The 13,428-nt window shown below is 37.1% G+C and overlaps 1 protein-coding gene across 1 annotated transcript; it reads left to right on the top strand.

Annotated features, from left to right (window-relative positions):
* The first annotated feature begins 929 nt into the window (after positions 1–929).
* On the top strand, positions 930–12,802 carry LOC143864165 (transcription factor SRM1-like). Its single transcript, XM_077375036.1, has 2 exons — positions 930–1,886; positions 11,898–12,802. The coding sequence occupies exons 1-2, from the start codon at positions 1,513–1,515 to the stop codon at positions 12,382–12,384; spliced, it is 861 nt and encodes a 286-aa protein (XP_077231151.1). The 5' UTR covers positions 930–1,512; the 3' UTR covers positions 12,385–12,802.
* The last annotated feature ends 626 nt before the right edge of the window (positions 12,803–13,428 follow it).

The raw sequence follows: 13,428 nt of genomic DNA, 5'->3' as shown, positions 1-13,428 counted from the left end.
GCGTTAAGCTAGGCCCTTTAAAATCTGACCCATAGATACTAGACTGGTTCCCACCTAGTTCCATACCTAGGCAGGCCCCCATTTGGACCATAGCAAAATTCGACCTTGAGGTTCATGGGTCCATGTGGGTTTTGAATGACCTTCTTTTTAGGGTTTCAGATATGATGTTTTAGGAATTCCTTTAGGAATGTAATGTTTATGGGTGGTTGGCCTGTCAATGAACTTGGTTCTGCATATTCTGGATTTGGCCTTAGTATCTTAACAGCAAGAACAATTTTGTATGCACACGTTTGTCTTCCTACATTGACTCTTTTTCTTCCCTTTTCAGTACTCCGGGTTAACAGTGAAAGTGCAATGTATCTGCATTGGAATTTTGCAATGTTATAAAGAAGGCATCCACAAGTGCATTTCTTATTCAATAATCATCGAAAACAAGGGTATCATGAGGTGGGTCTTTACTGCTATGCACTTTGGGTTTAAATAGTAGGTAAAAAAAATGAGATTTCACTGAGAGAAAAATTATAGATATTGGATCGAGATATTTCTTTACTGCTATGCACTGAAAAGTTGTTCTCTCTTTGGATTTTAATCACTGAAGAAAAAGTACTGTTGGTGGTCGGTTCTTACTGTTATGATTAAAAAGGAGGTGAAAGTAAAGGGTATAAAGGGCTTGTTTTTACTGTTTGTTGTGGGTAATCTTTTTTTTTGTAAATTTTGTTTTTGGTACTGTTAATGGATTAAAAAGGTAAGTGCTTGGTTTTTACTGGAAGGGTTAAAACAGTAGAAGGATATTTTGTTTTAGAAGGTTAATTTATGTGGGTGTAAAGAAAATTCTTGTGTTCAAAAGCCTCTGTTTTGAATACCCTTTTTAGTTTTTACCCATACAGACATGGTTTTTTGTCTTTTCTTATGGTCTCTTTCATCTCACAATCCAAACCCTAATTCCCATTCGTTCGAATTCCCCTCTGCAAGGTCTTCTCAGGACCGCACTTCATTACTTGAGTTATCGGTAATCGTACTTTTCTCATTTTTCTAGCTCAATTTTGATGCCTTGTTGTAAATCCTGATTTTCATGGCATTTCCAGAGAGGCCCACTTATGTTATGGAGCAGTCTACTTGAATTCTTCTTTATTTTTTTGGCTCTTTGTAGCTCTGCTTGGTTCCTTTTGATAGTCTCTAATCTGACACATCTGTCCCTTTGCACCCTTGAAATGTTAATTTACAAACCTTTCTGTGTAATATTTTGAACCACCAATTAACCACTAGGTATTGATATCCCAAAAGCAAATTATTCAGATCCGAATTCCAAGAGCTAATCTAGAAAAATCTACATCTGTATCTATGCCCTTTATCTGTCTCAGAGAGAAGAAAAATATGTGTTCATGGTTTTGGAGAGGGTTGGCTTAGATAGGATTGTGCTTTGTCGGGTTTTTTTTCAACTGATTTTGAGCTATTTCTTTGTGGGTTATGCCTATGCTTGCTAATTCAAATTTCAAAGAAAGATAGTTGACGATGGATGATGCAAGTGATAGCTCCTTGTGGAGTAGAGAGGAGGAAAAGGCGTTCGAGAATGCCCTAGCAATTCATTCCGAAGATAGTAGCGATCGGTGGGACAAGATTGCAGCTGCCGTGCCTGGAAAAACCCTCGCCGATATTAAACATCATTACGACCTTTTAGTGGAGGATATCAATGGCATCGAAACCGGCCGTGTCCCTCTGCCTTGCTATGTTTCTTCTTCAGAGGGTTCAGCTGAACATCCAAGTGAGGGTGGGTCTAGTAGGAAAGGTTCTGATTTTGGACGTTTTGATTCCAATCATGGTGGGAAAGCATCGAGGTCGGATCAAGAACGCCGCAAGGGAATAGCCTGGACTGAGGATGAACATAGGTACATCTCATACTGATCTTCTCTCATTTGTTCTTTTAATTATGTCTATACAGATATCCTTTAAGAAATGTTGAATGTGTTTCTAGAAATGGATTGGTTACTGTTATAAATACTTTATTGAGTAGTGGGTAAGTATATTTCTAATTAAATATTACACTGTTGAGAAAAGTAAAGTTGGTGCTTAGTATGTGGAATCAGACACCCAAGAATAGCCTTGTTTGGAACTTTGAGTTGTCTTTTAGGAACCTTCTTGTGAAATCTTGAGTCTATTTTGTGTCTATTATCAGCCAAACTTCGGGCACTTCTCTTGAAAGGAGGTGATTCCTTGATGCTTTGGGTTCTGAAATAGGTTGTTTTCTGGTTTTTACCCTTGCTTATTTAATCGCTCCCAAGTCCTTGCTTATAAGAACGAATAAGTGGTCACTAAACCCAGGAAGCATTTGTTATCTTGAAGACCTGCATATATACAGGGCATATACACGCAAGCATGTTGTTGATATGCTCATAAACTCTTATTTGACTTGGTTTGGTTTGAAAGTCAGTGCAACTCTGCTTAGCGTACTTGATCCGTTCATAAGAACATAAAGTGTTCTTCACAAAGGAAGGAGGCAAACAAGGCTGAAATACCCATTAGAAAAGAAATACAAGTGATCGAGACTCTAGACCATAACTTCCCAGGCCACCTTATGTTGGGAGTGCAACTGATATGGTTCTTAGAAGGTTGGTAACAATAATGAAATGATGATTGGGGATTTCATAAAAAGAAATGGGATCTATAAGAAGCTTACATCATTTAGCAGTAGCCAAAAGTACTAAAGCATCAATCTGAAGCAACCGAAATCTACCTTGAAAAAATGGTCACTTGCAAAAACAGATAATTACTGCGGTGTCCGATTTCCTGAAGCTTAACCTTTAAATAGGAGGGGTTTATCTCAGAGTTCAATTTATTCTCTGTCTCTTGAATGGGGAGATGCTACCTTGAATCGACCATTGTAAATATGTCAATAATTTGGTCACAACCTGGTATAAAAGTCCAACACTATACTTCACCTATTCTTTATAAATGTGTATGTCCTTACATATTTTGAAATTTTGTTTTACTATTTTGGTACTATGTGCTGATTGTCATTGATAGTGTACCAATTGTTCGTATTATGAGCTACTCATCTTTTCCCGTGTGTAACTCTAGACATGGACAATTGGACATGCATTTTGGTTTGACATTGGTAACGCATTTCATATTTGATTATTATTGTGAAACATAGATTTTTAATTTTTATACACATATTAGTTCATAAAAGCATAAAGACAACAGTTAGCTTTGGTTGTTTGGATTAAGTTAAATTTATAAATGGTATTTGAGTAATACAAGAAATATTCTGTTTTTTCCTTTATAGCTGCATCAATATGTGTCTGATATGGGAGATTTATGAAACATGGAGTTTCTTTTTTTTCTTGGTTTTCCTATTATTGGTATCAAGTCTGGATCATATCCTTGAAACTAATATGGCGAGTCAGCATAACTATCCACCAACCAAGCCAATGTATGCTATAGTTTCGATGTCAGTGTCATTGTCATTTTCTTGAGACATAAAGATCTCCAACCTGTGTCCTGTTTATATATTATCCGGCCACTTATCATATGTTTTTATTACTTTTGGAATTTGTTGTGTTTAGGGTAAGGCTTGCATGGACCTATTTTGGTTAGGATTCCAAATGTTGCCTACTGTTGTATGATTTCATAAATCTGGTTTGAAACGTTTAATGATAATAATGCATGGAAGAAGGGCCCTTTAGAATTTGTAGTCTTGTACTTGTTCTTCCCAAGGGTGCTTGCATGCAGTAGCTGGCATTTCGCCCGAAATTTCGGTTCCGGTCAACACCAAAATATGTACCGAAACCGAAATTTAAAACCATGCTAATTGTTAGCTTATTGCCTTCTGGGGGGAGGAAATTAAGGAGGCCACTAGCTTATTGCTTTCGGGATTCAATCCCTAGTATAGTCATTGTCGTAGGCCGTAGCAGTTTAGGGTTTAGCCTATAGCTCAATTAGTAGAGGCTCGGGTTTGTGATGGATTGGAGATGTCATTTCATTAGAAATCTGAAATTCTTGTTATGATAGACATTGCTCCTTGTTTAAATTTGGATTTCTGATTGTTAGCTTGTCTTCTGGGGGAACGAAAATAAGAAGGCAACTAGCTTATTGCTTTCTGGGTTCAATCCCTAGCAGAGATGTTGTCGTAGCAATTTAGACTTGTGTGTGTGGCTCAATTAGTTGAGGCTTTGTGCCTCAATATTTTGAGGTCTTAGTTCAGTCCCACCCTACCTGCCAAAAAAACAAAAAAGCTTCATAATGACAGATAAAATGAGGAAATGGTGATGGAATGGTTGTTCAATAGGAACCCAACCAGTGGTTGAAAACTATTACAACATAGTATTGTAATGGCGAATGGTGCTGACGTTTGCAAAATCTCTTGATATTTTTGTGAAACTTTTAGAGAACTAAAAACATCAGAATGTCTCAAGATTTTTAAAATCTCAAGACATATTAGGTTTTTCCACAAAAATATTACTATATTTGTGTTGTTTTAATGTGTTCTTTTTGTTTTTGATGTTTTCTATTACCAATTTTATTATTTTTAAGATTATTTTTCATTTTCTCTATATTTGCTATATACAAACCAGAGAAAAACCAAAAACTCAATCTCTCCTATGGCTTTCCTTTGCCAAGAACATCCCAAGAAGGGGATTATCATTATGTGTAGAACCAATAAAAAATGAAAAGATTGTGTAGTATGATAGAAGAAGATGAAGAGATGGTGCTGGTAATCATTTTCCCAATAAAATATCTCATTAATGGTTGGATTGGCAGGTTTTCCAATCTGCTATGAACTCTGTGGTTGGTTCAGCTAAAGTATTACTTATTTGCTTTGATCTAAAGACCAGGACAACTTTGTTTCATCAAGATTAGGTAGGACCTTCAGTTATGTCTTATATATCCTTGTTATGGTGGTCAATCACATTGAGATTTAGACGGAGCTCCCTTCACTCGAGGTGAAGCTCTTGCATTTGAAGTGTAACCCAGTGTTACCACGTATGCTGGAGAACCTCTTATGCTTTATGAATATAGGCATGTGGTATGCCAATTGCCTGAAGAATTTGTTTTCTTTTTTTTGAAAAGGGCAGCAGAATATATATATATATATATATATATATATATATATATATATATATATATATATATATATATATATATATATAAGAAGCAGAACCGAGATGGTCCTGGAGGAACTAAGATAATACAAGCAATTGCCTGAAGAATTTGTTTTCTATCCTATAACTTTTCAAAATATGATATTCGTAAGTATTTGTTGTGCATAAATGAGAGTTTTTTCAAAATATACTAGAAAAGGGACATGTTTCGATTTCCATCCCCACAAAAACGAAATCCCTAGGTCAACATGTATAGATTTCAGTAACGTTTTGGTCATGTAAACCAAAATGCTACCACTTGAGTATGTAAATTACAAAACTTCAGTTAGCATGTCAAAATTTCGACCTAAGTGCATAGAGAAACTTGGGTTTTCACTTTTTTGCTTGTTAAGTGCTTATTTTATATTCAATTGTTGCTGGTTCCTTCAATTACGGGGCAAATCCATAAACAATTGTCAAACAACCAGTTTCTCCAAAAGCTTAAGCTATTGGAGAAGGCTTTATTTATTCTTTTATACTTTAACACTCTGCCTCACGTGTGGCCCCTCTTTCTTTGGGTGGCCTACACATGGCACATCTGGCCCCATTTTTGGGTTGACCATTGCATGTGGATTTTTAACAGCAAGGAGGTTTGAACTCAGGACCTTTGCTCTGATACCATGTCAAAGTGTTAAACGACCAGTTACTCCAAAAGCTTAAGCTATTGGAGAAGGCGTTATTTATTCTTTATACTTTAACACTAGTTATTGATTTGATGCATTTGCACATGGATTGGTGCTTGAATTTTCATTTTTCATTGATTTGTGGTTTTGAAAATTTGAAAAAAGTATATTTTTGAATAAAAACCAACCATATATGGATGTTAGCTTCTGATTTTATTGTATGTGAGTCTTTCCCCAATCTGCCAATTGATATAGCCAGCTATGTTTCATTTAAAAATTAATTATTTTATTTATTTATTTTAAAAATTCTTAAAAAATAAAAGAGAATAGTGTTCCTGCGCAGCTGCTCGGATAGCTTATCTGAGCAGCTGCTTCAAAAACTCATGTGGCCCACATTTTTGGGTTGATCCAAAGCATTCATTTGAAAGGCCCTTCCATGTATAGGGTGTGTACCAAAAGTCAGCCCTATAGGATCATCCTAACCCAATCAAAGGTGGAGGGGAAAATGGACAGACACTGTTTCTGACCATTTTTTCCCTCCACAAATGGCAGGGTTAGGATGATCCTATAGGGCTCATTTTTGGTACACACCCTATCCATGGAAGGGCCTTCCAAATGAATGCTTTGGATCACCCCAAAAATGTGGGGCCACATGAGTTTTTGAAGCAGCAGCTCAGATAAGCTATCTGAGCAGCTGCGTAGGAACACTTTTCTCAAAATAAAAATCATATTTTCAAAAAGAGATCATCATAGATGGATGTTAGCATTAAGCTAAAATTTGTACTAAAAAAATGAAGTAGGAACCCTTGGTATATAGAAAATTAGTCACACTTAGAATTAAGTTAAAAAGAAGATTCCTAAATTAAGGAAAAGTAAAATAAGAGGAAAGCAAAATAAAAAAGCTTTAATAAGAAGGAAAAAGTAGTTATAAAAAATCAACGACTAATACCATTCAAGAAACAAAACAATGACTAAAGTTAAGGGGATTCTTAAATTTGCGGAAAAGTAAAAAGTTTTGATGGAACTTTTCCATGAGAAAGAAATGCCTTATCTTCATTTCTGAAAAAAGGAAGTTCCTAACTTCCCATGAAGAAGAAAATGGATGGACATGGAGCAAAAAGCAAGAGAAGTGGTAATTGTTTCCGTCTACCTAAGAAAAAATTCTATAAATAGGAAAAAAGTCCAACAAAGAAAGAGGGATCAAATCTTTTGAAGAAAATACTACGGCTAAGGAGATGAGGAAGATAAAGGAGATGAAAAATAAGAAAATGTGAGAAAAAGTTTGGATTAACTTTTTTCTTTTACTACGTAGGGACTCTTCTTCGCTAGAAGAAGAAGGCTTCCTCCGGGGAGAAGGATAAAGATCGTCAAAGCTATTTTTCTTTGGGAGATTCAAATAGAGAGACTTCCTTCGGGAGGAAGAAGGGATCCTTCAAAACTTTTCTCCTCCGAGAGATCCAAAATGCAAAAGGACTTCTTACGGGAAGAAGATACTTAAGACTTTCTTTGGGAAGAAGATACTTTAGACTTTCTCTAAGAAGAAGATACTTTAGACTTTCAAGTTATCTCCTCCCGGAAAATTCAAAGGTAAGGCTTCCTCTGGGAAGAAGAAGACACACATTCTCAAAATTCCTCTGCTATAGCAGATTCAGGAAAAAGAGATTTATCACAGAAAAGAACATTTTCCTTTAAAAAAAGGATTCCCTCCAAGAACATATAGGAAAATGGATACGAACGAATTAAAAAGGACATCAAAGAAAATCAAAAGAGCTTTATCGAAGACACGTCAATCTTCAGATTAAGGTTCCTCTAAAATTGAGGATTGAAAAGCCGATTGACTTGCTAGTACGACACCAACAAACCTACAAATCATAATACTCTTCCTGTTCAGAATAATATCTCAATTTAATATTTCCATAGATATTCCCATTATTTTTCGATTCGCTCTTGTGGACGTGCAGAACAATGAAAGCCGATCACATTGCGGATAATCACACTGATCAACTTTCAAATGTGTTCATTATGCCATTTTTCTTTAAGTTAATCTTTGTCCTTTTTTGAAAAGATAGCTTTTTATTAATCAAATAAAAAACACAAAATAGACAAAGAAAAGGAAAAAACAACAAAACATGCCGTTACAGTGTTGTACATTTGCTATCGATCCTTCCAACTCCATCCTTCGCACAGGAGTCAGCCACATCATTAGCCCTTCTCAAGATATGGAAAAAGGAGATATCCACTTCCTTGCTTATCTCAAAAATCTCGTGTAACATATGAGAAAACCTCCAGGTTCAGCATTTCTCCCCGTAGCTCATCCAATCATATTTAACAAGTTCCTTTCTACGCATAGAAGCCTGCCCAGGTTTCTTATAAAACGCCGGAGCTTACAATTTACCCTTAAGTTAATCTTTATCTTTTGATTTTGGTATTCTTGGTACTTGATTCACTTACAATTTATTAAAATTCTTCCGAAAATCTTATCCATTCTCGTGTGTAATTGGACTCTTGCATGTTTTCCCAGTCTGAACCTACTCTTTATGGCACTATTGCATGCATAAGCTAAATCTAGCTCACAGTAATTGATGCATGGGCCGATTACCGGCATATATGGCATAGACACCATGTAATCCAGTCATGGTTTGACCATGCTGCCAGCTTAGGAATGTATTGGTAATGCATTAGTCAATGATCTGGTTATAATTGCATTTATCTGTGCTCTTCTGCTTACAGTCCTACCCACTTATGCCTGTCTCCGTCAACACCAACATGCTTGTTTTTTAGCAACTTAGACAAGGTAAACTGCATACCTGGAGAATGAGTACTGAGCACCAGTAGAGTACATGGGGATTTTTTTATTTCCTTTGTAATCTTGGTCTGTGTTTATATGTTTAGAAATCATTTGTACAAGAAAATTGTGTATCAACACTAGTATAGTCACTAAGAATACCAAATACCCTTTGTACTCTAGTCGCGCGTGTAGACCTTAAGGAATGTGACATCTAAGTCCTCCAAACCAACGATGGGGACACCATCGTCTTGAAAGAAGGTTGACGGCATGAACATCGTCGCCTGAAGAGAGCCTAGGGGAAGAAGGAGATGACTACAAGACAATGGAAAGCACGTCGCCCAGGGCAGGTGAGGACGAACTACACATGTGTAGAAATACAAAGAAACACGATTCTGATAGACGACTGACATTGCGAAGAAGAAACCAAACAACTAAAGAGCAAACAACGAACAATGTGAAGAAGAAGGAAAGACAACAAAGAGCTACATGACAACAAAGAAAAACAATATCAAGACAACATGACAACATTCCCCCTCAAGTTGAGGCCGAAGGCCTTCAACTTGAAACGAAAAGAAGACTAGCATGGCACAACATCTCTCTTAGACATTTTATCAAACACTTGGTGTACACCTTTGACATCAACATAAAAGCCATAGAAGATAATGGGAAGAAAGAGATGACTACAAGACAACAATAAGACAACCATAGGGCAACAACATGAGAACAACCAGGAGATGACTACAAGACAACAACAAGACAATCATAAGGCAACAACATCCAACAAGAAGAGAATAACAAGACAAGGATACAACACACTCCATCCATGGAACTAGATGAGGGTTTCAAGTTTCAACAAAAAGAATGACTTCAAGGCATCACACCTTCGATTCATGGAAACAGAATTTCTGGCCGGAGTTATAGCATTCTCATCAGAAATGGCACCTGTTCCAAGGGAATAGTAAGAGCGGATTATAGAAGATTGATTAGGTTGGTCCGGTCTAACGACCACCCTGTGTTTTTTGCTTCCACCCCGATTCAAAAGGGACATGCACGGAACTGTCGGACATTTCACCAAACACTTGGTGTGCACCTTGAAGAACAACACAAACGATATAGAAGACAACGAATCTAGAGTAGAAAGGACAAAGATTAGGATGGAGTGGATAGGAGAAGAGACTCAAAACATGAAAGAAAGAAAGGATTTAAAACATAAAGAGATGTGAAAGAAACTAGAAAGAACCCAACAAGGGTATGGACATAGAGAAGAATGAGAGTTTGGGATGGAGAACCAAAAAAGAGAGAGATTTATGGATTTAGGACAAAAAAAGAACAAGAAACAATGTTATGGATGAAGAAAAAGAAGGAAAAGAATATACAATTAGGGATTCCCAAATGAAAAAGGGTTTTGGGTTTAAAGATTCACAAGATGGAGGGTTTTAGGAAGATGGAAACGGATTAGGCATAGGGAAAAGAGATGGGAGCTAGGGTTTTGGGGTGAGGGTAGCGCACGGGAGAGGGAGAAGGATATGGCATGCGAGAGCTAGAGAGAGATGCGTGGGATGAGAGATGGATAAGAGAGGGACTCTTCTTCTTTCTTCTTTCCCTTAGGATCTTAGCTCTGATACCATGTTAGAAATGAGGTTAGGGTTAGAAGAGAGGAAGAAGAAGAGGAGTAAAGGATGGAGAGTCTCCACTAGGGAGCTCTTCATGTATACGATGTATATAGGCCCTAAATAGGGCAACAGTGTACAAAGACTACAATACCCCCTACACTACATTTAATGCCTAAACTACCCTTACATGTAATTCAACAACTTCGAACAAAAAAAAGCTCTGGGTGTCAATGTTAGGTAAGAATACCAAATACCATTTGTACTCTAGTACATGTTATTCAACAACTTCGAACAAAAAAGAGCTCTGGTTGTCAATGTTAGGTAAGAATACCAAATACCCTTTGTATTCTAGTGGCGCTTGTAGAGACCTTAAGGAATGTAATCTACGACATCTAAATCCTCCAAACCTAGAACATTAGGGATCACAGAACATGTTGCAAACTAATAGATTAATGTTTTCTTTGAAAAGAAAAGGACAGAAGTATCTTAATTCATTATTTATTTATCATTACGTAAATATTGATTTGGTTTTACCGTTGGCATCTACTTATCTTTCATATATCATGCCAGAACCTTATGTAACATAGGCATAACTATTAAATGTTTTGTGTTCTTACTTCAAACAAAAAGAGCTCCTGCAGGGAGGGAGGGGAGGGTCGATGTTAGGATATAGTTACTAGTTATATGATTGTTCTCTTAAATTTGACGGGAAGACTTAAGATGGCCATAAAAGATACAAATAAGGACATGGCTAAAGAATGCTTAAATTTTTCCAAGAATATGGATATGGATAGTATACTACCAAAGTAGCATCTATTGTGTCCTGTATCTGTTTCTGTATCATATCTGCATGGATGTTGGCCTGATAAAAGTGTCTGGATAGTGGATACCCATAGGTGAAGACAGACTACTTAATTATTAACTGATCTGCTTGTGCCTTTACTGATGGATTCCTTAGAAATATGGTTGTGCTGTGTTTTCAGAACATACAGATGTATTAATATGCTATAGGGGATTGCACTGTTTTATTTGATTTCTGATGTACAAGGATGAATGCCAGAACTTACAAACAACACCTTTTAGAATATATTGAATTAGCATCTGAGTATTGTCCACCACAAATATAAGGCCTCCAACTTATATTTAATGGTCCAGTCTTTCTCAAGTATTGAGTTTACCCTTGAATTATAGTGTGCGTTGTGATTTTCTAGTTCAATCCTGCGTTTTTTGGTATTCTAGGCATGCTTATTTCTCATTGGTTTTTATTGTGAAGATTTATCCGCGCATTCTTAATATCCATAGTTTTAGAATTCCCCCGTCATCGTGGACTTCCCCGAGTCTACTCCCTTTTCCCTTGGCTGCATTCCGCGTATTGCCCTATAGTCTATAAAAACTCCTTTGACTCTCCCGAGTTATGACCGCATCAACCGGGTACTCAGCCGCGTCAACCGAGTACTTGACCACGTCATGCCACGTTGACTAGGATTTTCTTCGCCTCCTTTTTTGAAACACTGTTAATACTTAATTTCTATAAGTACATGCATTAGATTCTAACACGGACCTGTTTTTCAAGATCATCTTCAATTGTATTGTCTGAATGAAATTGGCATCTATCAGTGATGTGACTCATAAGTGCCAGTGTTCATATTACTTTTTTTTTGAACAGTTAAGTGTGCATGTTACTGTAGTTTCTTATTTTAATGTGGGTGCATTTTTTTTCTTTTAATAAAAACAGGTTATTTCTTCTTGGATTGGATAAATATGGCAAAGGGGATTGGCGAAGCATATCTAGAAACTTTGTCGTATCAAGGACACCTACACAGGTAGCCAGCCATGCTCAAAAATACTTTATCCGCTTGAACTCAATGAACAAAGACAGGAGACGGTCAAGCATTCATGATATTACCAGTGTGGGTAATGGAGAAATAACACCTCAAGGGCCAATCACTGGTCAATCAAATGGTGGGCCTTCAGGAGTTTCCGGGAAATCTTCTAAACAGTCATCTCAATCCACACCAGGTGCTTCTGGAGTTGGCATGTACGGGACGACTACTATAGGCCAACCCATTGGAGGACCTCTTGTTTCTGCAGTTGGTACCCCAGTGAATCTCCCTGCCCCACCACACATGGCCTATGGCATGCGAGCCCCAGTTCCTGGAACCATAGTTTCTGGTGCCCCAATGAATCTCGCTCCCATGACATATCCGATGCCACATAGATAACAACTGTTGATTTTACGAGTGTACAAAATAATGAATTGCCTGCTCATGTTTGATTCTCGTCGTCTCAACTTCTATGGGCGGAATAAGAGACGCTGTCGAAAGCACAGTGTATCCATTCCATTCTGACTTTGTTCCTGTCTGTAGTTGAGTTTTGTCAATTCATATCATGTCTGAATAAACCTTGGAAAAGGAATTACAGGTCTGTGTATATGCAATCTGTGGAAGAAAAGGTGGTAGCTTGATGGATAGAGCATCTTTTTACTGTTTTTGTTGTGGCAGATGTCCTGTATATCCTTTAGCTTCACCCCATTAGTGTAGATGCAGAGTGACAATATCTTTAAGGCAAAGATGTAAAGAACTCATATCATGTTTTGATATTTAAGTCACGCTTGTCACATTTTGTGCCAAGCTTTACAAATTGATTAGTCTCATCCTTCATTATCAGATATGAGGATTTTATGGGCTCCTTAGTATGGATGGAATAATGTTTGTGGATTATCTTTTGCTTCTTGTTCTGTTGATTTATGATGCATGTATTTTCCTTTGGTGAGCCTGTGATGTGAGTATGTCGCACATTTTGGTTACTCAACTTGAGTAGCAAAAACATCAAGTGCATGAGATGTGTGAAACAACCAATTACTCCAAAGAAATAAAGAAAATGTTGTCTGCTATGGATTTTGCTATCACTCACCTTTGGAGGGAAGAAACCGTGTAGCGGACAGTGTGACTAATTATGCTTGCGACACCAGCATCAATGCAGTCTTTTGGAATTGGACAAGTCTCCCTAAGGATTGTAGAGGAGCTGTTAGATGTGATCAACTTGGTATTCCCTACATTCGTAGCAAATAATGTAGTGCTTTTTCTTGTTAAGGGGTTTTTTCTTTTTTATTATCTTCATTTATTGTAATGGGTCAAGATTTCATGTCCTACTCTTGTAATTAATATTTTGTTATTAATAAAATTTAAGGTGCCGCCCCGTTTCCTATATAAAAAAAAACAATTACTCCAAAAGCTTAAGCTGTTGGAGATGAGGCTATTTAATCT

This window comes from Tasmannia lanceolata, unplaced genomic scaffold (genome assembly GCF_043159265.1).
Source record: "Tasmannia lanceolata isolate RefF3 unplaced genomic scaffold, GAP_Taslan_0.1 ptg000048l, whole genome shotgun sequence".
Classification (NCBI taxonomy): domain Eukaryota; kingdom Viridiplantae; phylum Streptophyta; class Magnoliopsida; order Canellales; family Winteraceae; genus Tasmannia; species Tasmannia lanceolata.
Note: the sequence above shows the minus strand (reverse complement) of the source record. Positions and strands in the feature narration are given on the sequence as shown.